General features: G+C 54.4%; 1 protein-coding gene across 5 annotated transcripts; it reads left to right on the top strand.

Moving 5' to 3' along the window:
* The first annotated feature begins 1,703 nt into the window (after window positions 1-1,703).
* Window positions 1,704-21,982, top strand: CSF1 (colony stimulating factor 1). 5 transcript variants are annotated; one of them, XM_021921961.2, is made up of 9 exons: window positions 1,704-2,186; window positions 5,468-5,590; window positions 6,835-6,897; window positions 8,478-8,648; window positions 12,845-12,992; window positions 14,158-15,182; window positions 15,770-15,822; window positions 16,138-16,196; window positions 19,855-21,982. In XM_021921961.2, the coding sequence occupies exons 1-8, from the start codon at window positions 2,148-2,150 to the stop codon at window positions 16,181-16,183; spliced, it is 1,668 nt and encodes a 555-aa protein (XP_021777653.1). In that variant the 5' UTR covers window positions 1,704-2,147; the 3' UTR covers window positions 16,184-16,196; window positions 19,855-21,982. The 5 variants fall into 5 exon arrangements, with proteins under 5 accessions (XP_021777653.1, XP_009213123.1, XP_009213118.1 ...); XM_009214859.3 differs by having other exon boundaries at window positions 15,052-15,182; XM_009214854.3 differs by lacking the exon at window positions 19,855-21,982 and adding an exon at window positions 17,057-17,734.
* Window positions 21,983-22,490: the final 508 nt, after the last annotated feature.

The raw sequence follows: 22,490 nt of genomic DNA on the forward strand, positions 1-22,490 counted from the left end.
AGGGAACTGAGAGAAGTTTGTCCAATGTCACACAGCAAATAACTTGGCAGAGCTACCAAGGTCAAATCACTTGTAAGTAGTGGAGTCAGGTTCAAACTAGGGTATGTAAAGAACTTCAGTTTGGGGAATGAGGACCTCAAGCCTTGCACCAACGTGGAGAATGATTACGCTCCTCCAGAAGCTGAGCAAAGTCCAAATGCCAGCCTCAGTGAACCTGGGCCAGGGCTGGGTTGGTGAAGGAGGGAGCAAGTAAAACTGGACCCCATTCTCAACAAGTCTGTTGGTTTATCTTTCTCAGGTTACTTCCTCTAATTTTTTATCAGTCTTAAGAACTGTAGTGTCAACATGTTATCTTAAATCATTATTGTACAGTGACCATGTCATTGGTGTATCCCCAGGGCCCAGCACAGTGCCTAGCATCTAGTAGCACATATTTGTCAAAAGAACAAAGTATTCTCTAATGGCCTAATTCAACTCAACCATCATTAACTGGGTACCCATTATGTGCTAGGTACCATTGATCCAGAGGTGACTGAGCATGGGTGCCACCTGGAGGAAGTCTTGGTCTAGAGTGGGGACAGAATGTAATCATCGGTACCACCTTACACACTTCAAAAAGTACTGTGGAGAATGAATGGATGGCAAACGACTTATCAGAGCCAGCACTGAGGAATGAGCCAAGTCCAGTGGGAACACAAGAAAAGGACCCTTTGCTCTGCTGGGAGAGTCAAAGAAGGCTTTGCTGGTGGAGGATGAGATGCGATTTCAGCCTGAAATGAGGAGTTTGTCTTCAGCCATGTGGAGAAAGGAGCCAAGCAGAGGGACCAGTCTGAGCAAAGGCATTCAGGTGTAAAATTATTGCCTAGGACTGGAGTGAGGGATATGTAGTGCAACTGACAAGAGACTCCTCTTCAAGAGCAGGCCACATATCCTTTATTTCCCAGGGAGTGGAAATGGGCAGCCTCACAGAGGAATTGAATCATAATGAATTGAAGAAAGAAAAAGCCCCTGAAGTTGGCATTATAATTAATAGGTTTAGGCTCAGGCTCATCCTACTAGTCCTCACTTAGATTCATTCTCATATAGAAACAAAACGTGATTAATCACCTCAGTAAGTGCAATTTCCGAAAACATCCAGGGAAATCTAGGGTCCAGGTGCAGGACCTTTCCAATCTGAGCTGGATTTTGCCTCCAGGAGAGAGCATGGGTACCAGCCAGCATTTTCATCATCTAAGGGTCAGGTGCCCTGAAGTGTCTGCTGGCACCCAGGGAACAGCCCCCCAGCTTGCTGTCGTAGGACACAGCTGCTCCCTTCCTGGTCAGGTAGCTGGCATCCCTCCCATAATGGGACTTGAGGCTGGGCGGGCTGCTTGGGGACTGCAGAGGAAGAAGGGGGCTGCCGGCAAACCTGCTGACTCAGGCTCCACGAGGGAGCAAGTAACACTGGACTCCTTTCGGCACTCCGAGAATGGGGTGGGGGCGTCTTCAAAGGATTTTCCTCCCTTCCCAGTGCTTGTCCCTGCTCTCGGTCCGTTTTCTGCTAAGATTTGGGGATTTTCAGGCCTGGAGGGAAAGTCCCTTGGGAAGATCATAGAAAGAGCGCTAGCACCGGATCAGTCTGGAGAGCGCGGAAGGAAAGGGTCGGTCCGCAGAGGGCGCGGGGAAGGCGGGGTGGGCACGCGGTGGAGCCCGCGCTCCTTTGCTGAAGGCTTGGAAGTGCAGCGCAGAAAACAGAGGGTGACTGGGAAGACGCGCGAGCGGGGCCGGCCGGCCGGCGGGTGGGGGAGGGGGAGGCGGGGGAGGCGGCTGAGTGGGCCTCTGGAGTGTGTGTGTCTGTGTCAGTGCGCGTGTGTGTGTGTGTGTGTGTGTGTGTGTGTGTATGTGTGTGTCTGGCGCCTGGCCAGGGTGATTTCCCATAAACCACATGCCCCCACAGTCCTCTCTTAAAAGGCTGTGCCGAGGGCTGGCCAGTGAGGCTCGGCCCGGGGAAAGTGAAAGTTTGCCTGGGTCCTCTCGGCGCCAGAGCCGCTCTCCGCATCCCGGGACAGCGGCGCGGCCCTCGGCCGGGGCGCCCACTCCGCAGCGGCCAGCGAGCGAGCGAGTAAGCGAGGGCGGCCGACGCGCCCGGCCGGGACCCAGCTGCCCGTATGACCGCGCCGGGCGCCGCCGGGCGCTGCCCTCCCACGGTAAGCGGCGGTCGCGGCGCGGGGCCCGGGACAGACTGGGACGGGGGCTCGGCGGCCAGGCGGCCGGGCGGCCGGGAGCTGCCAGTCGGAGCCGACAGCCTGGGCGCGCAGGCTGCACTGGCCTGGCGTTCCCGCCGCGGACCAACCGCCTTTGCGCACCGACTGGGCCCCTGGCGCCAGGGCGGAGGCCGGTGGCGGCCCTGCAGCTGCACCCCGACTGCCAAGCTTCCCTGGGAAACGGAGGGCTGCTCACCCCATTGCACGGAGGGGAACACTGAGCCACCTGCAGGCACGAGCCCCCGCTCAGCCAGGGTGCCCTGCCTCTCTCCGTACCCGCCACCACCAAGGCACGGGCAGAGTGGCTGTGCGCTGTGTGCCCTCCCCCGTGGGCACCTTCCTCATCGGCCACACACGTGCTTCCAAGGCCCTGCAGGGGAATGGGCGCTTCTGGGCAGGGAAAGTTCAGGGGGTCAACCAGCTTATAGAACGCCAGGGCCTTGCTGGCAGAGGGACGGAGAGGGGCAAGCCACTGCTTGTTCCAGCCCACAGGCAGGAGCTGCGGAGGACTTGGGTGGCTGTTTGGGGGGGGGGGGGGGGGGGGGGGCGGGGGGTTGGGGGACGGCAACAGCCGACAAACAGCCCCTCGCTGGGGCTGCTTGGGGCTAGCTCACAATCTCTTTTTCTTGCAAATTCTGGTTTCATCGGTTGGGGAGATTCTGGGCTTTGTGGTGGTTTATGGTGGTTTGCAGTGCTTGAGGAAAATGGAAAGAGGGTTTGGTGTTGCAGAGCTGTGTCCAGGGGCAGGGTCTGCTCCTGACTGTGCAGGGGATGCCCTGCCCTAACTGTGGCAGTAGCAGATGCAGCCGTAGAAAGTGAGGGCGGCACTGTTCATGACCAGTCAGTGGGCTCATAATGGGTTTGCTTCTGAGGAGTCCTAGAAGAAAATGAGAGGGGAAACCTGGGGGGGAAAGAGCAGAAAATTATTTGGGGGTAGAGGAGAGAGGGTTGCAGGTGAGGTGAGAGAGAAAGGGAAGAGTGGGTCCACAGAAAGAAAGTGCCCCACTGAGAGAGAGGAGATAGGGTTGAGAGGGGAAGGGAGAAGGGTTAGCCTTAGGCAGGAAAGCAAAGCTTCAGGGCTGAAGGGGAGACCATGAGGAAAGAAGAGGAAGACAAGGAGGCTGTGTTTAGACAGGGGAAATCCAAGGGCCCGGTTCTGCCAGGTCTCTCCAGAGGCCTTGTTGAGGGGGAAGATGAAATGGAATAGGATAGGTGGCAGAGGAGGCTGGACAGCTGGACGGAGGTGTCCTGGCATCTCTGAGCCTGCAGCAGAGATTCCTTCTGAGGGCTGCTCCCCAGGCAGAAGCCAGGGCTGGGAGTGGGAGGAAGAGGCAGTCAGAGGAGAGCCTGCGCAGCCAGATGCAAGCCAGAGTGTTAACCCCCCACTGTCTGTCCAGATCCTCCTGAGGCAGAATGGAGGCCCCAGGTCCAGGGGTATCCCCTTTGGCCACCTTCGAAGTCAGCCTCTCATGTGGTGGCTGCACTCTCCCCACACTGATGCCTGAAATATCACCAAAGCCAGACAGCCCTTGGGGTTAAGCATTGCTCCCACCTTGCTCTCCTCCAGGGAGGTTGTCGTCCTGAGCGGTCCCTTTCATACGCACCATTCACTCCAGACCTTGAGTGGCAGCCAGCCTGGGGTAGATACACTGTCTAGTGGCCCAGTTTCCTCCAATCATTCTTGAACCTAAGGTTCCTGAGAACCTGGGCCATTGTTCCCACCCAGGGCAACCTCCCCAACAGAGCTTGAAGTCCCCCCAGCCCCCATGACTGTCGTCACGTGCGCTGAGTGTGTGCCCTCCCTCGTGGGCACCTTCCTCATTGGCCACACATGTGCTTCCAAGGCCCCCTCTTCCACACTTTCCCTCCCTCAGATCGGCCAGGACCCTCACCGTCCCTGTGCTGAGTGGTATTAAACTGTCCTCTGCCTCTTCCTTCCATGCCTCCCACCCCTCTCCTGCCATCAGCTTCTCCCCATCTTTCAAGGGCTCACTGAGGTCCCTCCTCTCTGCAGTCTCCCTGGTCACCCAGCCAGAGCTGCCTTCTCCTCCCCATAAGAGCTGGCAAGCATTTGGGCTTTTGGTGATATGTAGATTAGCACATTGTTGTGGGCTGTTTCATAGCCTCCTTGTGTTTTTCCAGTGAGCAACTTATTTGCAGTATTTGTCTCAACATCTGGATTACTGAGGCAAAACCCAGAGTCCAGGATAGTGTCAACCCTCACCCTACCCTGCCAGCATTTCCCTGAATCTGGGGGCATCAGCTGCCAGGAGGCTTAGGAGCTCTCAGGAGGTGACCTCAAGCTGGAGAAAGAAAGCCCAAGAGTCCCTTTGCTTTTGGCTAAAGAAGGAGAGACCTAGGGTCAAGGGTAGGGATGAGGAGACCTCAGTGAAGAGAAGGAAGAGAGGAAGGAGGAGGAAAGACAGGGCATCAGGAGCCAGTCCCATCACTCTGGTGCTGAGCAGCTACTGGGCCAGGTGGGTGCTGGGAGAGAAGAGGGGTCTCAGAAAAAACTTCTCTGCCATGATAAGAGGTGGCTGGCTGGAGTCAAAGCCTGATGGTGCTCAAATAGGCAGGTGGCAGGCAAGAGATGGCCCGTTACTGGCACTGGTACCTCTGATTAATCAGTTGGGCTCCTTTTGAAACACATACCCAGGGCTCCAAGAGGTGTCTGGCAAGGGATGAGTTCCAGTGAAACTGAGTTTGATCCCACGGTCTTTCCAGTGGCAGAGCCAGATCTGCATTGAACCAGGTGGGAGGAAGTGCTGGGCCCAGGGGAGCTGTCTCTGGCTTGCCATCTGAAAGCCGGTGCATGAACGTGATCTTGAGGGCAGTTCAAAAAGTGCTTGGCTCAGTGTTGATGTTGCAGAGACAGAAAAAATGGGTAGATGCAAGTCTTTCCCTCGAGTTTCCTGTGTCATTAAAATTTAGACTGGTAGGCACACCATCTGTGTCACTATTAGTTCAATGTGTAGTTAGGTTTGGCTTAATCTGGGAAGGCTTCTTGTAGGTGACATTTGGGTTGTTTTCATGGTAGAACAAGGTTGTGCTGTGGCTGCTAGAAATCCTGGGAAAGCTGGATTTGAGGGATGCTGTATCCTGAGGTAAGGGGCAGAGCCTGTAGCATTGTAGGTTTGAGGCCTTTGTTTTTCTGCTGTGAGCAGGGCATGGGGATAACTGGGGAGAGTGAGGGCTGGGGAGAAATGACACCCTCTCTGTCACAGACATGGCTGGGCTCCCTGCTGTTGTTGGTCTGTCTCCTGGCGAGCAGGAGTATCACCGAGGAGGTGTCGGAGTACTGTAGCCACATGATTGGGAGTGGACACCTGCAGTCTCTGCAGCGGCTGGTGAGTGTGTGGCCGTGCTGTATTCTACCTTCTCCCCACTGGGGAAGTGGAGGCAGGAGCCAGGGAGCAGGTCAAAGAGAGCAGTTGCAGGCAAGAAAATAGGGCAGTGCAGGACATTGCTTGTGGTTCCCACTAGCTCCACCAGTGATATCCTTCACTAGCCTTCCCAAAGTTAGGACCTCTGGTCTCCCCAGCTCTGAAGCCCTCTCTGACTCCCCTGCAGGCAGTGGATGGGGTGGGCTTCCAGCTGCTTGCCTGGGTTAGTGATTGCCCAGGAATATCAACCACTGATTCTGAAAAGGCTTCTGAGGTCTGCTGTCCCTCAGTGGGATGCCTCCTCTGGGAAGCTAGCCCAGGCAGCCTGCTGTGTCCAGATGTTGCGTCTAGCTCCTGGACTCTCATGTGTGGCGCCAGTCTGGCATCAGAGCCCCACCCAGATTTGGAGGGGAAGTGCTCACTTAACTCCCAGCCTTCCACCCTCACTTCCCTGGCTCTTGCCCATACCCTGAGGCTGGGATGGCCTGCTCGTCTAGGCCATGAAGGAGCCTGTATCTCATTCTAATCAGGCCCATACGTGGTCCAGCCAGGCAGAATCAGGTTGCTGTCATGGCTGCCGTCCTGCTCAGTGGGAATTTACCATCCCTCTGGCCAGCTAGGCAGGGTGGGGCATCACTGGCTAAGGCCCGCTCCAGGGCCCTGAGCTTGGGGCCTGGGGGCTGTGCCTTCCGCCTCTCTTGTCCTAGCACTACTTCTCCTGCATGTAGTTGCTGTAGCAATCCAAGGTAGACCAAGAGCCCCAGCATTCTCTGAGGCTTAAAACCCAGAACTGCTGCTCTGGGGCTAAAGAGGGCTTTAAGGGCATCCAGCTCCAACGCCTACAGATGTTCAGTCCCCAGAGCTTGTCCAGCCTCTGCTTGAATTCCTGCCATGACAGGGTGCTCACTACCTCCCAGGGAAGATTATATCCTATATTCTCCTATAGACATTTCTTTCTTAAAACAAATGGGCATTTGTCAGATTTCCTGGAGTGGCAGATGGAAGGAAAAGACTTGTTCTTCTACAGCCTTCCCCTGGGCATATGGAAGGCACTGATCTTCTCCTAGACTTGACTCTGTCTTTCCACATGTGGTTGGCAGGGATGAAGTTCAAACCCCAATGCATTCAGAAGCTAAGGTCCCCGTTCTGAAGAAGGCTGAGTTGAGCTGTAGGTTGCCCTGCAATCATTGGCCTGCTCTCTCTTACAGATTGACAGTCAGATGGAGACCTCGTGCCAAATTACCTTTGAGTTTGTAGACCAGGAACAGTTGGTGAGTGATGGCTGTTTACAAAATCCATGCACCAGTCTGCATGCAACTCCCAGGGTGGGGTGTGTGTGGGAGCATGAAGGCAGCAGAATGCCTAGAGCTGGAAAGGTTGAGAGTGTGAGGATCCATGGGTGCTCAACTCTGGGGTGCCAGTATCCAGGGCTCAAGTCCCCTGCCATTCCCTTCTCCTGGCTTGATACATAGCAAACGCTCACTAGGTGCCAAGCACTTTGCTAATTTAGTTCTGACAGTACCACTATGTGGTACACAAATACTGTTTATTATCCACAGAGAGGTGAAAGGAGCATAGCTACTAGGTGATAGAGGCCTGATTTGAATCCAGGAAGGTTGGCTGTAGGACTTGAGGCAAATCAATACTTCCAGGTCACATGCTTCGCTTAAGGATGTCACTTCTCTTCACTAGGCCAACCAGCAGGCAGGGAGGCAGTCCAGCCCTTCCTGGACTTGCCCCACACCCAGCAAGCCACCAAGTGCTGCTGGTTCTGCCTCTCAGCATCTCTGGGTTCTGTCTCCTCCATCCCTACCTTCACCCCTCAATCAGTTGCTTGGACAATTTCAGGAGCCTCCTAACTGGTCTCCCTGCTTCTAGTTCACTCTTCATCTTACCACTAGGGGGAATTTTCTGAAACGCCAACCTGCTGCCTTTACCTCACTCTCCCAAAACCATCAGGGGCCCCATCACTCCAGAAGAAAGCCAACGTTGTCTAGCCTGGGTTACACCAGGTCTAGCCATTCTCCACCACATAAACCTGTACACCGCCTCCCCATTCCCTGCTCCTTCCTGCCTCCCATCTTTGCACAAGCTCTTCTCAATGACTGTCATGCCTTTCCACCTGCTCCCCCAGTCACTATTCCACATCTGTTCATCTTTATGCCTCATGCAAAACTGCCATGATATCCAGAAGTTGCCCCTGTCTCTGAGCTTCCACACACCAGACCCATATGCACCTCTGTTAGTACTGGAGACCACCTCATGGTCCAAAGAATAGCCTCAGTATTTTATAGCCTCACTCACTTGCTTGCTCTAGCATTCATGCCTGAACTAGCATTTGCTAGGAACCTACTGGACTAGATGCTGGCAGAGTGGGTCTTCAAGGCAACTACCATCTCTTAAGGAGACAAAACACAGAGGTTATCCTTTGTACCATGAGATAGTCTTCACCCCCCCCTATATCCTGGAGGATATGAAGGGGCCATATGGTAAAAGATTTTTGTGAAAGCAAGCCAAGAGGAAGACAGAAAGAAAGGCAGGGGGAGGTTCCCTGGAGCCCACCTTCCCTATGTACATCTATCCTGATTAAAACCTCATATTCCAGAAACCCAGAGAACTCTCTAATCAGAACCCACATTTCCTTCACTCTAACCCAGTCTCCAATAGTGCTAGATCCCAAAGAGAGAGAAAGACAGGCAAGCTGAGGGCAGCTTTCTCCTCGTTGCTGGCATGGTGTGGTCCCTCCCCTGGGGGAAGGGGGAGAGCAAGGTGCAACCCTCCATCTGCCTGGGGTTGGGGGTTCCCAGGCCACAATGGCCAGGCTATAAGCCCCAGGTTCCTGTTTTTTCAGAAGGATCCGGTGTGCTACCTTAAGAAGGCATTTCTCCTGGTACAAGACATAATGGAGGACACCATGCGCTTCAGAGACAACACCCCCAATGCCATCGCCATTGTGCAGCTGCAGGAACTCTCTTTGAGGCTGAAGAGCTGCTTCACCAAGGATTATGAAGAGCATGACAAGGTAGGAAGCCCTGAGGCTGGGAGTACTGAGTGAGGGCAGAGGGCGGCTACAGAGGCGCCGCTTGGTCCACAGGCACAGAGGACGTTCGCTTACCTCGCCTCACGCCGTTGCTTACTCACTCTCATTCATTTGTCATCCCACCAACCTTTACCAGGCAGGAGGTACGAGGGATCATGCTGGGCCCTGATGATGTCATCATGAGCAACAAATACATGGTCCCACCCCATGCAGCTTATAGTCAAGTGAGCTTGGCAGCTGTTAAACAAACCATGACACCAGTCAATAGAATTACAAACTATAAGGACTGTTCATTCCAACAGCAAACAGTTTTTGTGTGTCTCTTGTGTACCAGATACTGTTCTAGACACCAGGAAACAGCTGTGATCAAAACAGACAAAAATCCCCACATTCCTGGAACTTACATTTGGGGGTGGTGGTAGTGGTGGTGAGACAGTTAACAAAATATGTATGTAAAATATACAATATGTAGCATGGCAATAACAGCATTGGAGAAGAGTAAACCAGGGATGAGACAACCCGAAGGAGGTGGAGGAGTGAGCCGGGAACAAGAACCGTGAAGGGCTCAGGGAGAGCAACAGGGAACTCAGACTTCCATGGAGTTGGGGAGGCAGAGACAAGGAAGGCTTCTGAGTAAGCAAATATTGATTTGAGCTCCAAAGATGAGTAAGAGTTGAAAGTGGTAAGGCTAGAAGAACATTCTGGAACAGGAAAAGCTATGCACAAAGCCCTAAGGTAAACAAACAGGAAAGTGCACATTCAGGGACCCGAAGGGTTATAAGCATGGCCAGAGCATGGGAAGTGCAGGAGGGAGAGGAGAGAAGGCAGAAGCCAGATCATGTGTGATTTTAGAGATGTGGGATTTTGTCTTAAGGGTGAGGGAAGCTGTCATGAACAGGATGTGGCTTACTCTCAGGTTATAAGACTGACCTGGTTGCTGTGTGGAGGATAAACCACGGGGCAGGAATGGAGGCTGGGAGACCAGCAGAAGGTGCGAGTCCAGGCTAGACGCTTGGACCAGGTGGTACAGTGAAGGTGGAGGCAAGTGGACTGGACATTTTCCCCTGGGCTTGGGGGCCAGAATCAACAAGACTTGGTATGTGCAGTGGATGTGAGAAGCTGAGGGAAAGGAAAAGCCAAGGATGGTTTTTGTCCTGAGCACCTGGATATTCCAATGATGCTGAAATGGGGATGATCCATGGGCAGAGCAGGTTTGAGGGAAGACAGTTCAGTCTGGGGCACAGCAGACGTGAGGTGCTCATGAAATGATGAGTGGAGACATTGAGCAGGCAGCTGGGTGTGCGGGTCTTCAGTGTGACCGGCAATGCACAGATCTATGAGGCATGGGGGTTCGGCTTATCTGTGAAGCCATGGGACTGGACAGCACAGACACTGTGAGAAGAGAAGCAGGCCCAGGAACCCAGCATTTGGAGGGCAAGCAGAGGACAGCGGACCTGGCAAGGGGCAGCCTGAAGGTGGGAGGAAAAGAGAGAGAGTGCAGAGTCAAGGCACTAGGTTCCAAGGTGGAAAAAGGGATGGAATTTCATAAAAGAGGGTTGAGAAATCAAGCAAGGGGAGGGCTAAAATTATCCATTGGATTTGGCAACGTGTCACAGGTGCCGGATCAGGGTGAATAGAAAGGAAGTGGAGACACCACTGTGGAAGAACTTGGATCCGAATGGGGGCAGGAAAAGAGATATAGCTGGAGGGAGTGTGTGATTGAGGGAGGACTTTTTGTTCTGTTTTTGTTGTCATTGTTGTTTTGAGACAGGGTCTTACTCTGTCACCCAGGCTGAAGTTCAGCGGTGCAATCACGGCTCACTGCAGCCCCAACCTCCCAGGCTCAATTGATCCTCTGACTTCAGTCTCCTGAGTAGCTGGGACAACAGGCACACCCCACTATGCCCAGCTATTTTTTGTAGAGACAGGGTTTCACCATGTTGCCCAGGCTGGTCTCAAACTCCCAGGCTCAAGCGATCTGTCTGCCTTGGCCTCCCAGAGTGCTGGGATTACAAATGTGAGTTACTGTGCCTGGCCAGGAAAACATTTTTAATAAGACAGGTACTAAATCTGTGATTTTCTAACATTAAGATTCCTAAGAATCACTTGGGAATATGTTGAAAATGCATATTCCCAGACACACCCCTAGACAGTCTGATATACTGGGTTTAAGAGTGGCTCCAGGGCCGGGCATGGTGGCTCATGCCTCTAATCCTGGCACTTTGGGAGGCCGAGGCAGGTGGATCACCTGAGGTCAGGAGTTCAAGACCAGCCTGCCCAACAGGGTGAAACCCCATCTCTACTAAAAATACAAAAATTAGCAGGGGCTGGTGGCGTATGCCTATAATCCCAGCTACTCGGGAGGCTGAGGCAGGAGAATCGCTTGAACCAGGGTGGCAAAGGTTGCAGTGAGCCAAGATCAAAACTCCATCTAAAAAAAAAAAGTGACCCCAGGAATCTGCATCTTAAGCAGCTGTCCCACTGATGATTCTGACCCCCTTGGATGTTCACCCATAGACGGGTGTGAATGCTGTGGGGCAGGCTTCAAGAGAGAGGGTGGGTGAAGCTGGAGGAGCTAGCTCCCATCAAGTCTCCGGAGAAGACAGTGGGAGGGATTCGGAGCTCCTGAGGGAACTCAGAGTGAGACTCCATCAAAAAAAAAAAGTTGGGCATAGTGGGGCGTGCCCAACTCCAGCCATCTCAGCTCACTGCAACCTCTGCTTCCCGGGTTCAAGCGATTCTCCTGCCTCAGCCTCCCGAGTAGCTGGGATTTCAGGCACGTGCCATCATGCCAGGCTAATTTTTGTCTTTTTAGCTGGGATTACAGGCACGTGCCACCATGCCCGGCTAATTTTTTTCTTTTTAGTAAAGACAAGGTTTCACCATGTTGGTCAGGCTGATCTCGAACTCCTGACCTCGTGATCAGCCTGCCTCAAACTCCCAAAGTGCTGGGATTAAAGGCATGAGCCACCGCGCCCGGCCTATCTGGTAAACATTTCTTAAGAGCCGACTGTGCACAGGCCAGGGGGATGCAGCGATGCCTTCAAGGACTTCACAGCTTAGAAAAGCCCATGGTTCTTCCCTGTGAAGCTCAGTTTAAGGAAAAACTTGGTATTTGTGATTCAGTGGCAGTTAGGCCCTGGATGAAGCTGTGGGCATGCATGGCATGGCCTTGTGTGAAAGGAGAGGTGGGCCCAGGAGTGAACCCTGAGGGATAGCAGCATTTGGACATTAGGAGGAGAAGGGGAGCTTGGTAAGGAGACAGAAGGTGGGAGAAGACTCAGGATGATGCAGTTTCTCAGAGTTCTAGTAGGTGTAGGAAGCCGGGGCCCCTTGGGCAGCACAGAAGATAGGCTGGGACCTCCTCAGCCCTCCCGCCAAGACACACCAACACCAGCAAAGGACCCACAGGCCTGGCGGCTGCCTCATTCCCTTCTCCACACTGCAGCTCGATGATTTTTCTCAAACTGAACTCTTACCATGCCACCGCCCACCCCTAACACCCCTTCAGATGTTTTCCCTTTGCTCTGTGGACAAAACTAAAAGTTCTGGGCTTGGCCCACAAGGCGCTTGCTAACCTCTCTCCTTTTGCATCTCTTGCCATGCTCCTCCTAGATGGTAGTGCTGCAGCCACGCCAGCCTTCTTTTAGTCTTTGGACCTTTCATGCATTTTCTTGCCTCAGGACCTTTGCACAGTCTGTTCTTGCAGCCTGGACAGCTCTCTGGAATCTCATCTCTTTCCTGGTTAACTCTTGCTCATCTTTTAGTTGACTCCTTGGGGAAATTCTCCCTGAACACTTGTTTTGTTTCCCTTGTTGCACACCATCGGATGACCCAGTACTTCTTCACAGGACTCATTGCACTTGTAACAATGTGTTTAGTCCCTGCTGGACTCAGTGTCCAACTCAGCCAGGAACCACCTCTCTCTTGTTCATTGCGTGATTCCCAGGTAATTACCATATGCCTGGCACATAAACATGTGTTGAATGGGTCGGTGAATAAATGACATATCTCATAACCTCAGGACTCATTCTGCTGCAAACCAGGGGAAAGGGGAGGGAGGAAACAAAAGGGAAAAAGAAGACAGATGTGAGAAAGGCCAAGGGAATTTGACAAACAAGACGGAGACATGGGGCTAATGGTCATGCTCACAAAAGGGGGCCCTGATCTCCTTCCAGGCCTGTGTCCGAACTTTCTATGAGACACCTCTCCAGTTGCTGGAGAAGGTCAAGAATGTCTTTAATGAAACAAAGAATCTTCTTGACAAGGACTGGAATATTTTCAGCAAGAACTGCAACAACAGCTTTGCTGAATGCTCCGGCCAAGGTAAGCATGGCAGGGGCCAGGAAGTGTGTGGGGGTGGTGGCATATGGAACGGGGATTGGGAGGTGAGATGTGAAGCTGGGGGGACCCCTGGGGAGGCAGTCTGGCTGCTACTTGTGTTCCTGTATGCATGAATGTGCTTGTTCCGTGTACATATGTGGCTTCACGTGCCTCTGGTCCTGGGCACATGTCTTTTCTGATATGTGTGTGCATGCACACCTACTTATGTCTGCATGTGGCAGCGTCAAGAAGGATCATGCTGGTGCCTTGGGATTAGAGAGTGGAAATGGGAGCCTGTCTTGGGAGCCCTGTAGGTATGGAAGCTTTCCCCACTGGCTCTGCAGGCTGACTGAACATGTGGGGGGCTCTGTGGAGACAGCTGACACCCATCTGGGAGTCAGGGCCCTTGCTCCAGGAGCTCTGCTGCGAATCACCATGATACCCTGGCTCCCGAAGTCCCCAGGATGCCTTGGGCGTTCCCTCAAGGGACAAGGCTGGATTTGAAGTCTGAGCATCATTGGAACTCCCAGGGCTGGCTCAGCTGCATACATGTGTACACTGCGTGTCCTCGTCTCTGCGTCTCGTGCCACACATGCCCTCCTACATTCAACCTTGCTTCCCAAGGCAGGGTCTAGGGCCCTGCAACCTGCCAGTGGCCAAGTCTGGTCTCGTTGCTTCAATCCCAAGGCTTCAAGACTTGGCTGCATTCTAGCCCCAGCTTGTCCCTGCCTGGGGCTGTGGCTGTGGCTGTGTGGCTCCTGGCTATGCATGAAACCAGTGTCTTTGGGGCTTGAAGTTGTCTTGTGTTGGTCTGGAAGGCAACTGTTCAACCTTCTGACCTGGCTGCTGCTCACCCCTAACTTGGCCTGTGGCCAGTGGGTACCCCTGCATGGGCTGTTCTCTTATCTTCCTTCTCCCCTACCCCCAGTGTGTACATCTCAACCCTGTTCTTTGTCACTGCCCATAAGACCCTGCATATGGCACCTTCCCTGTGTCATGAGCACCCACTCTAGTCCCATCCTCTTCTCAGCTCCAGGGCTGAGCTAGGAGATGAGGGCCCCCCAGACTCATATTCCCCTCTTGCCCCGCTCTAGGAAAGCTGTGCTGGAGGCTAGTGACTCTATCTCCTCCCCATCTTTCTCTCTCCCTCTCTCTATGGTTCTTTCAGATGTGGTGACCAAGCCTGATTGCAACTGCCTGTACCCCAAAGCCATCCCTAGCAGTGACCCGGCCTCTGTCTCCCCTCATCAACCCCTCGCCCCCTCCATGGCCCCTATGGCTGGCTTGACCTGGGATGACTCTGAGGGAACTGAGGGCAGCTCCCTCTTGCCTGGTGAGCAGCCCCTGCGCACAGTGGATCCAGGCAGTGCCAAGCAGCGACCACCCAGGAGCACCTGCCAGAGCCTTGAGCCGCCAGAGACCCCGGTTGTCAAGGACAGCACCATCGGTGGCTCACCACAGCCTCGCCCCTCTGTCGGGGCCTTCAACACCGGGATGGAGGATATTCCTGATTCGGCAATGGGCACTAACTGGGCCCCAGAAGAAGCCTCTGGAGAGGCCAGTGAGATTCCCGTGTCCCAAGGGACAGAGCTTTACCCCTCCAGGCCAGGAGGGGGCAGCATGCAGACAGAGCCCGCCAAACCCAGCAACTTCCTCTCAGCATCTTCTCCACTCCCTGCATCAGCAAAGGGCCAACAGCTAGCAGATGTAACCGGTACCGCTTTGCCCAGGGTGGGCCCCATGAGGCCCACTGGCCAGGACTGGAATCACACCCCCCAGAAGACAGACCATCCATCTGCCCTGCTGAGAGACCCCCCGGAGCCAGGCTCTCCCAGGACCTCACCACCACGCCCCCAAGGCCTCAGCAACCCCTCCACCCTCTCTGCTCAGCCACAGCTTTCCAGAAGCCACTCCTCGGGCAGCGTGCTGCCCCTTGGGGAGCTGGAGGGCAGGAGGAGCACCAGGGATCGGAGGAGCCCCGCAGAGCCGGAAGGAGGACCAGCAAGTGAAGGGGCAGCTGGGCCCCTGGCCCGTTTTAACTCCGTTCCTTTGACTGACACAGGCCATGAGAGGCAGCGCGAGGGATCCTCCAGCCCGCAGCTCCAGGAGTCTGTCTTCCACCTGCTGGTGCCCAGTGTCATCCTGGTCTTGCTGGCTGTCGGAGGCCTCTTGTTCTACAGGCGGAGGCGGCGGGTGAGCAGATCCCCATGAGGAAGAAGAGGGCGTCCCTTAGGGCAGGGGCAGAGCCTGGCGGGGGTGCAGGTGAGGGGGACAGCTCGGTTGTGGCCTGAGTTCTTCAGACGCAGAGAGATAGGGGCTGGCTCAGCACAGAGGATGAGAGGTGGAAATTGAGGATTGCTTCGAGAATTGGGAAGGCTCAAGCTATAAGGTCAATGGGAAGGGAGTGGAGCAGAAGGGAGCGGGAGAGAATATTCTTGGGCTGACAGCAGGATGACATCCAGACAGGCAGGGAGCTGGAGGAGGAGAGCAATGCTGTGTGAGTGTGTCAGGGTGGGCGTACACTGGGAGTTCTGCAGAGCCTAGGACAGGAGAACCGATAGGGAGCAGCCTGCAAGGGCGTGGGGAGAGGAGAGGGAACACCATCAGCAGAGAGACCTCACAAATCTCCCTTGGGCCTCTGGCTGATCACCACTTTTGGGAAGCTGGGAGGACTCTTGCAACTCTCTCATAAATACCTGGGGCAGCCCTTACTGGGGATGGGGCCACCGTCCCCCCACCCTCCCCCAGCTCCTCAGTGAGATGCTCTTTCCTGTCCTCAGAGCCGTCAAGAGCCTCAGAGAGCGGATTCTCCCTTGGAGCAGCCAGAAGGCAGGTGAGAGCTTGAGGTGGGGCTCTGGGAGGCACTGGGGGCCTGGCTTGGGATCTGTTTCCCCTCTTCGTGGTGGTGGGGCTCTCCTGCTTGCTCTGAGGAAATGGAGCTGCAGAACAGGATGGGGTAGAGACGGTCTTCTCTCCTTTCCCAGATATCTGGGCTTTTTCCTCATTTCTCCGTAGAGTTAGATGGTTCTGGGATTTTTCAGTCTGAGAGGGCCTAGAGCATGTGTGGGGCTTAGGGGTAAACTTACGGGGTCCCCTTACTCCCCTGCTCCTGCTGATGTCTAATGCCAGTGCTGTGCTCTGCCTACAGCCCCCTGACTCAGGATGAGGACAGACAGGTGGAACTGCCAGTGTAGAGGGAATTCTAAGGTAAGATTCTGATTTTGATCTCCACTCCTAAAACTTAGCTATACCCTTTTCCAGTCACCCTCACCTGTTGGTGACACCAATTCCCCTGAGACCCCCACACTGACTCCCTTGCCTCTCTCCAGTTCCCTTTCTATACATTGCCAGCCAGGTCCAGCCACCATCTCCTTTCCAGGTCCTCAGCTATCCCCCTGCCCCTCCATTCCATCCACTGCCGCTGAGGCCAGGGACTATTACCTCTGCACTGGGCTTCTAGTGTTGCTGCCATCTTTGACCTCAGAGCAGCTAAACCCCCCTTCTTCGTATGCGGCCTTTATAAGGTCTTTACCCACCTGAGGAATCTTCAGTAGCTCTGTGTGGCAGCCACTGCAAGCCCTATATTCGTGGCTTGGCTGCCAAGACCCTCCAACAGCAGCTGCTTGCCAGATCGCCCCCACACCACCAGTTGACCCTCCTCCCCAGCCGAGGACAGTTCTGCTTCCTTGCTTTTAGGATCATGTTGACATAGAACCTGAGTCTTGGAAGGGCTCTCAGGGGTCATTTGGCCCTGGGTCACACCCCAAAGGGACTGTCCCTCTCCATGTCCCCAACAGGCAGCCAGCCAGCTGACTGTCACACACTCCCAGTTCCAAGCCAGCTCCCTGCCTAGCCACAGCCCGTGCCATCTTCCAGTCAGACTGGGAGAAACGTCTTCCTGATGCGAGGCAAAACTGGCTTCCCTGCCCCCTCCATACTGCTCCTCCCTCCTGTTCTCATGAAAGCCCTCAGATATTTCAAGTCAGGTATCCATGTCCCCTTTGAGAATTCTCTAAGCTAAGAATGGCCAAGTCCCTCAAACGTTCCTTATATGATATGGTTTTCAGACCCCTCACCATCCTGGACACACTCGTTTGTCAATGTCCCTCTGAAAATGTGGCGCCCAGCCCCGGACACAGTACTCCAGATGTCTGACCAGCTCAGAGAGAGTACAGTGGGACTGTTACCTTCCTTGATATGGACAGTATTCTTCTATTTGTGCAGATTAAGATTGCATTAGTTTTTTTCTTAACAACTGCATCATACTGTTGTCATATGTTGAGCTTGTGGTCTATTAAAACCCCTAGTTCCGTTTCCCATAAACCTCTGTCAAGCCAGACCATCTCTACCCTGTACTTGGACAACTTAACTTTTTTAACCAAAGTGCAGTTTATATTCACCTTTGCTAAAGCCACCTTGTTGGTTTCTGCCCATCACCCGAACCTATTGAAGTTGTTTGAAATCCTAATTCTGTCATCTCTGTAGCCCTCCCATTTGTGGCTCCTGCACATTGATGAGTGCCTGTTGTTGTCCTTGCCCATGTTGTTGATGTAGCTGTGACCCTATTGTTCCTCACCTCTGGCCCCCCCAACCCCAGCTGGCGCACGTCTTCCCCCTCCCACCCAAGCCCACAGCCAGCCCATCAGGAAGCCTTCCTGGCTTCTCTACAACCTTCTGACTGCTTCTTTCAGTCATGCCCCTCCTGCTCTTTTGTATTTGGCTAATAGTATATCAATTTGCACTTATTTGGATGTTGTTTTCATATTTTTTAAAATCTTATTTTATATGTATGTGTACATTCCACATCCCTAAGATTGTAAGCCCCTTGAGGGCAGGAACTGTCTTCCACTTTTTTTGTGTTTCTTTTTCCATCCTGGGTTCTACTACAGAGAGGGCCTCTCCACATTTGCCAAACATGAAATAAATATTGACTGACTGGCTTCAGGGCTGACTCACGGACTGACTCTGGCCAGCTGTCTCTAACTGACCAGCCTCTAGCTGACCAGTTAACCAGCTAACTGACTGACTCTGACTGACTGGCTGACCAGCCGGCTGGGTGAATGACTAACCAACCAACTATCTTGGTAACTGGCCAGCTGTTGCTTGGGGAGCTCATTGAGCAACTGACTAGCTGATTTCCTGACTAATTGACTGGTTGGCTGACTAGCTGGGGTGGCCGAGTCAAGTTTCTAGTCACACTCTTTACCAAGTGCAAGCCAGCGCTGCAGGGCTCTCCCATGTGTGGAGTGACAGGTCTGGGCCCCTTCTAGAGAGATAGGGAATTTGGCAAATGCTCAAAACCAGGGAACCTATTTAGACAAGAGCCAGCAGTAACAACATATCTAGAATCCTGGGGTCTACCTTGTCAGTGGGGTGGGCTAAGATGGGTGAGTGGGTCAGCTGGGGCACTGGCGAGACTGTGAAATGACCCAGGCCTCCTCAGAACTGGTGGCTGGTGGCTCAGTGCCACGACACCCTTCCCACTGGTCGCCTGTCCCCCAAGCCCCTTGCCGTGGTCTTGGCCCTCTGTCCCATCCCTCTACATGCCCACCCTCCTTTCCCCACTTGCTTATTCTCAGGCCCGTCCCAAGCTTTCAGTTTCCTCCCTCCAAGATTTCACTTGGAGAGGGAACCCGGGGCAAGGGGCTACATCCAGATCCCACTTGGCCCAGCAGGTCCAACCCTAAGGTGGTCTCCAGGCCAGGCACCAGTGGCCTTGGAGAGATTGAGTGCCAGCCCCTAGACTGACTGCTGCTCTGATGGAAGAAGTGAGAGAGGGAAACATAGAGGCAGAGACTGAGATAGGGACTCAGAGCCACAGAAAATGCAGACACCAGCACCTCAGCCCTAAGCAGCTAGGAGATTGGGCAGCAGGCTAGAACTTGCCCACTGGGTCCTTCTCCCCTCCTGGGCCTTAGCTGGGCCTGTGGCCTGGCTGTACCCATCATGGCTCATGTCCAGTTTATGGTTCCCCTTCTTTCCCTCTAGAGCATGGGAATGGGCAAGGAGCCAGAGGCTGTGGTTCCATCTTCCCTCCTTACCCAGTAGGGCCTATGGATGTTAGGGAGGGAGGCTCCACACAAGGTCCAAAGTCAAACTGTTGGATGGGGTCCAGGGGATTTCTGCTCTGGGAACAAAGCGTCCTGAGGATGCTGGGCAAGGGGACAAGGATGGGGGTGGAGCAGGAGAGGGCAAGGCCCTGACTCCCATGGATGATGCAGGAGGCAAGGCCCTCAGCCCATCCAGGAGGGGCTGGGTTGCTTAGGGGTCAGCATGCCAAATGGCAGTGTGGGAATTTCCTTGTCCCGGCACTACCTCTAGACTTTTCCTCTCTGGCCCAAGTTCTTCCTCTTCAGCTAGCTCTGCCCGACTGTCTTGAACATCATATGTGATGCCCCTCTAATGAATGCGGTGGAGGTGGAAATGAAAGATTCTTCTTTGCTAGTGTTAGCAGGAATCACCTTTTGTTCACTGGGCCGAGACCAATGAGATGACCTTGCCTGAGGAGGGATCCAAAGACATTCAAGTGCCCGCTTCGCTCCTCATCAGAGCCCTCTGCTTGAGGAGTAACCCCTCTTCCTAGCCTTGCCCAGACCTCTCCTGGGCCCTGTTATCTTCCACTGAGGCCCTGATTCCCCAGGAGGAGATAGGAGGTGAGGCCAGTTTGGCCAGAGGCCTGGGCTGGTGCCAGAGAAAGCCGCCTGCTCTCTCTGTGGTGTCTGGAAAGGCTAGGGAAGGGAGGAAAGGAAGTCCCGCCTGCAACACCGCCAACAGCCCACAGGAATGCCACACCTCCCAACCCATGTCCTCAACGACCCTCCCCGCACTCCCACTCTGCTGACTAGCCTTTCCTTCTCTCCCACAGCTGGACGCACAGGACAGTCTCTCCGTGGGAGGAGACATTATGGGGCGTCCACCACCACCCCTCCCCGGCCATCCTCCTGGAATGTGGTCTGCCCTCCACCAGAGGACCGGACCAGAGCAGCCAGGCTAGGGCCCCTCTGTCTCAACCCGCAGACCGTTGACTGAGAGAGGCCAGAGGATGCTCCCCATGCTGCCACTATTTATTGTGAGCCCTGGAGGCTCCCATGTGCTTGAGGAAGGCCGGCGAGCCCGGCTCAGGACCCTCTTTCCTCAGGGGCTGCACCCTCCTCTCCCTCCCCTCCATGCCAGCACCCAGGCCAGGGACCCATCAGCCTGTGGTTTGTGGGAAAGTAGGGTGGACATTGAGAAGTGAAAGAACCCTGCACCCAGAGGGCCCGCCTGGTGCCACGGGATCCCAGCCTGGACAGGCATGGACCTGTCTCCAGAGAGAGGAGCCTGAAGTTCACAGGGCGGGACGGCGTCGGCTTGATTTCCCGGAAAGGTGTCAGCCTGAGAGACGGGAAGAGGAGGCCTCTGGACCTGCTGGTCTGCACTGACAGCCTGAAGGGTCTACACCCTCGGCTCACCCAAGTGCCCTGTGCTGGTTGCCAGGCACAGAGGGGAGGCCAGCCCTGCCCTCAGGACCGGCCCGACCTGCCAGTGATGCCAAGAGGGGGATCAAGCACTGGCCTCTGCCTCTCCTCCTTCCAGCACCTGCCAGAGTTTTTCCGGGAGGCCAAGCAGAGGCTCCCCTCATGAAGGAAGCCATTGCACTGTGAACACTGTACCAGCCTGCTGAACAGCCTGCCCCCGTCCATCCATGAGCCAGCATCCATCTGTCCTCCACTCTCCAGCCTCTCCCCAGCCTCCTGCACTGAGCTGGCCTCACCAGTCGACTGAGGGAGCCCCTCAGCCCTGACCTTCTCCTGACCTGGCCTTTGACTCCCCGGGGTGGAGCGGGGTGGGAGAACCTCCTGGGCTGCCAGCCAGAGCCGGTCTTTAGGCTGTGTTGTTCGCCCAGGTTTCTGCATCTTGCACTTTGACATTCCCAAGAGGGAAGGAACTAGTGGGAGAGAGCCAGGGAGGGGAGGGTACAGACAGAGAGGCTGCAGGGCAAGCTCTGACTGAAGATGGGCCTTTGAAATATAGGTATGCCCCTGAGGTTGGGGGAGGGTCTGCACTCCCAAACCCCAGCCCAGTGTCCTTTCCCTGCTGCTGACAGGAACCTGGAGCTGAGCAGGTTATCCCTGTCAGGAGCCGTGGGCTGGGCTGCATCTCAGCCGCACCTGCATGGCACCCAGCTCCCATCCACTTCTCACCCTTCTTTCCTCCTGACCTTGGTTGGCAGTGATAACCTCCATCACTCACCCACCCGTCTACCATCACCTCTAACCAGGCAAGCCAGGGTGGAAGAGCAATCAGGAGAGCCAGGCCTCAGCTTCCAATGCTTGGAGGGCCTCCACTTCGTGGCCAGCCCGTGGTGGTGGCTCTGAGGCCTAGGTAACAGGCGACAGGGCTGCCAGTTGCCCCTGGGTTCCTTTGTGCTGCTGTGTGCCTCCTCTCCTGCTGCCCTGGGTCCTCCACTGAGAGACCCCACCCTGCCTGGCCACTGGGCCCGTGACTTTCTCTTCCTGCCCAGGAAAGTGAGGGTCTGCTGGCCCCACCTCCCCTGTCCTGATGCTGACAGCTAAGGGAAGGGCAGTGAACTTGCATATGGGGCTTAGCCTTCTAGTCACAGCCTCTATATTTGATGCTAGAAAACACATATTTTAAAATGGAAGAAAAAAAAACAAAAAAAAAGGCATTCCCCCTTCATCCCCCTACCTTAAACATATAATATTTTAAAGGTCAAAAAAGCAATCCAACCCACTGCAGAAGCTCTTTGTGAGCACTTGGTGGCATCAGAGCAGGAGGAGCCCCAGAGCCGCCTCTGGTGTCCCCCCAGGCTACCTGCTCAGGAACCCCTTCTGTTCTCTGAGAAGTCGAGAGAGGACATTGGCTCACGCACTGTGAGATTTTGTTTTTATACTTGGAAGTGGTGAATTATTTTATATAAAGTCATTTAAATATCTATTTAAAAGATAGGAAGCTGCTTATATATTTAATAATAAAAGAAGTGCACAAGCTGCCATGTGAGTCGTGGGAAAGTTGCTTTTGGGGTGTGGGTGGCAAACATCAGGGTGGGTGGGCAGCAGTTGCTGGATGAACCCCAGCTCAGAGAACCTTTTTCCACAAAACACAGGGGAGGAAGGTTCTCTCCAAGTTTCAGTCTTGTTACCAAAACCTCCTGTATTTTTTTTTTTTTTTTTGAGACGGAGTCTCGTTCTGTCACCCAGGCTGGAGTGCAGTGGCCAGATCTCAGCTCACTGCAACTTCCGCCTCCCAGGTTTACGCCATTCTCCTGCCTCAGTCTCCCGAGTAGCTGGGACTACAGGTGCCAGCCACCTCGCCTGGCTAGTTTTTTGTATTTTTTAGTAGAGACGGGGTTTCACCGTGTTAGCCAGGATGGTTTCGATCTCCTGACCTCGTGATCCGCCCGTCTTGGCCTCCCAAAGTGCTGGGATTACAGGCTTGAGCCACTGCGCCTGGCCGACCTCCTGTATTATTGCTGTCCCAAACACATTCACCTGCATATCT

This window comes from Papio anubis, chromosome 1, assembly GCF_008728515.1.
Source record: "Papio anubis isolate 15944 chromosome 1, Panubis1.0, whole genome shotgun sequence".
NCBI classification, from domain to species: Eukaryota; Metazoa; Chordata; class Mammalia; order Primates; family Cercopithecidae; genus Papio; species Papio anubis.

Coding starts and splice junctions, on each gene's coding strand:
- CSF1 (XM_009214846.4), top strand. CDS start 5,333: ATGCTGTATCCTGAGGTAAGGGGCAGAGCCTGTAGCATTGTAGGTTTG. Junction 5,591..6,834: donor TGCAGTCTCTGCAGCGGCTG/GTGAGTGTGTGG, acceptor TCTCTCTTACAG/ATTGACAGTCAGATGGAGAC. Junction 6,898..8,477: donor TTGTAGACCAGGAACAGTTG/GTGAGTGATGGC, acceptor CTGTTTTTTCAG/AAGGATCCGGTGTGCTACCT.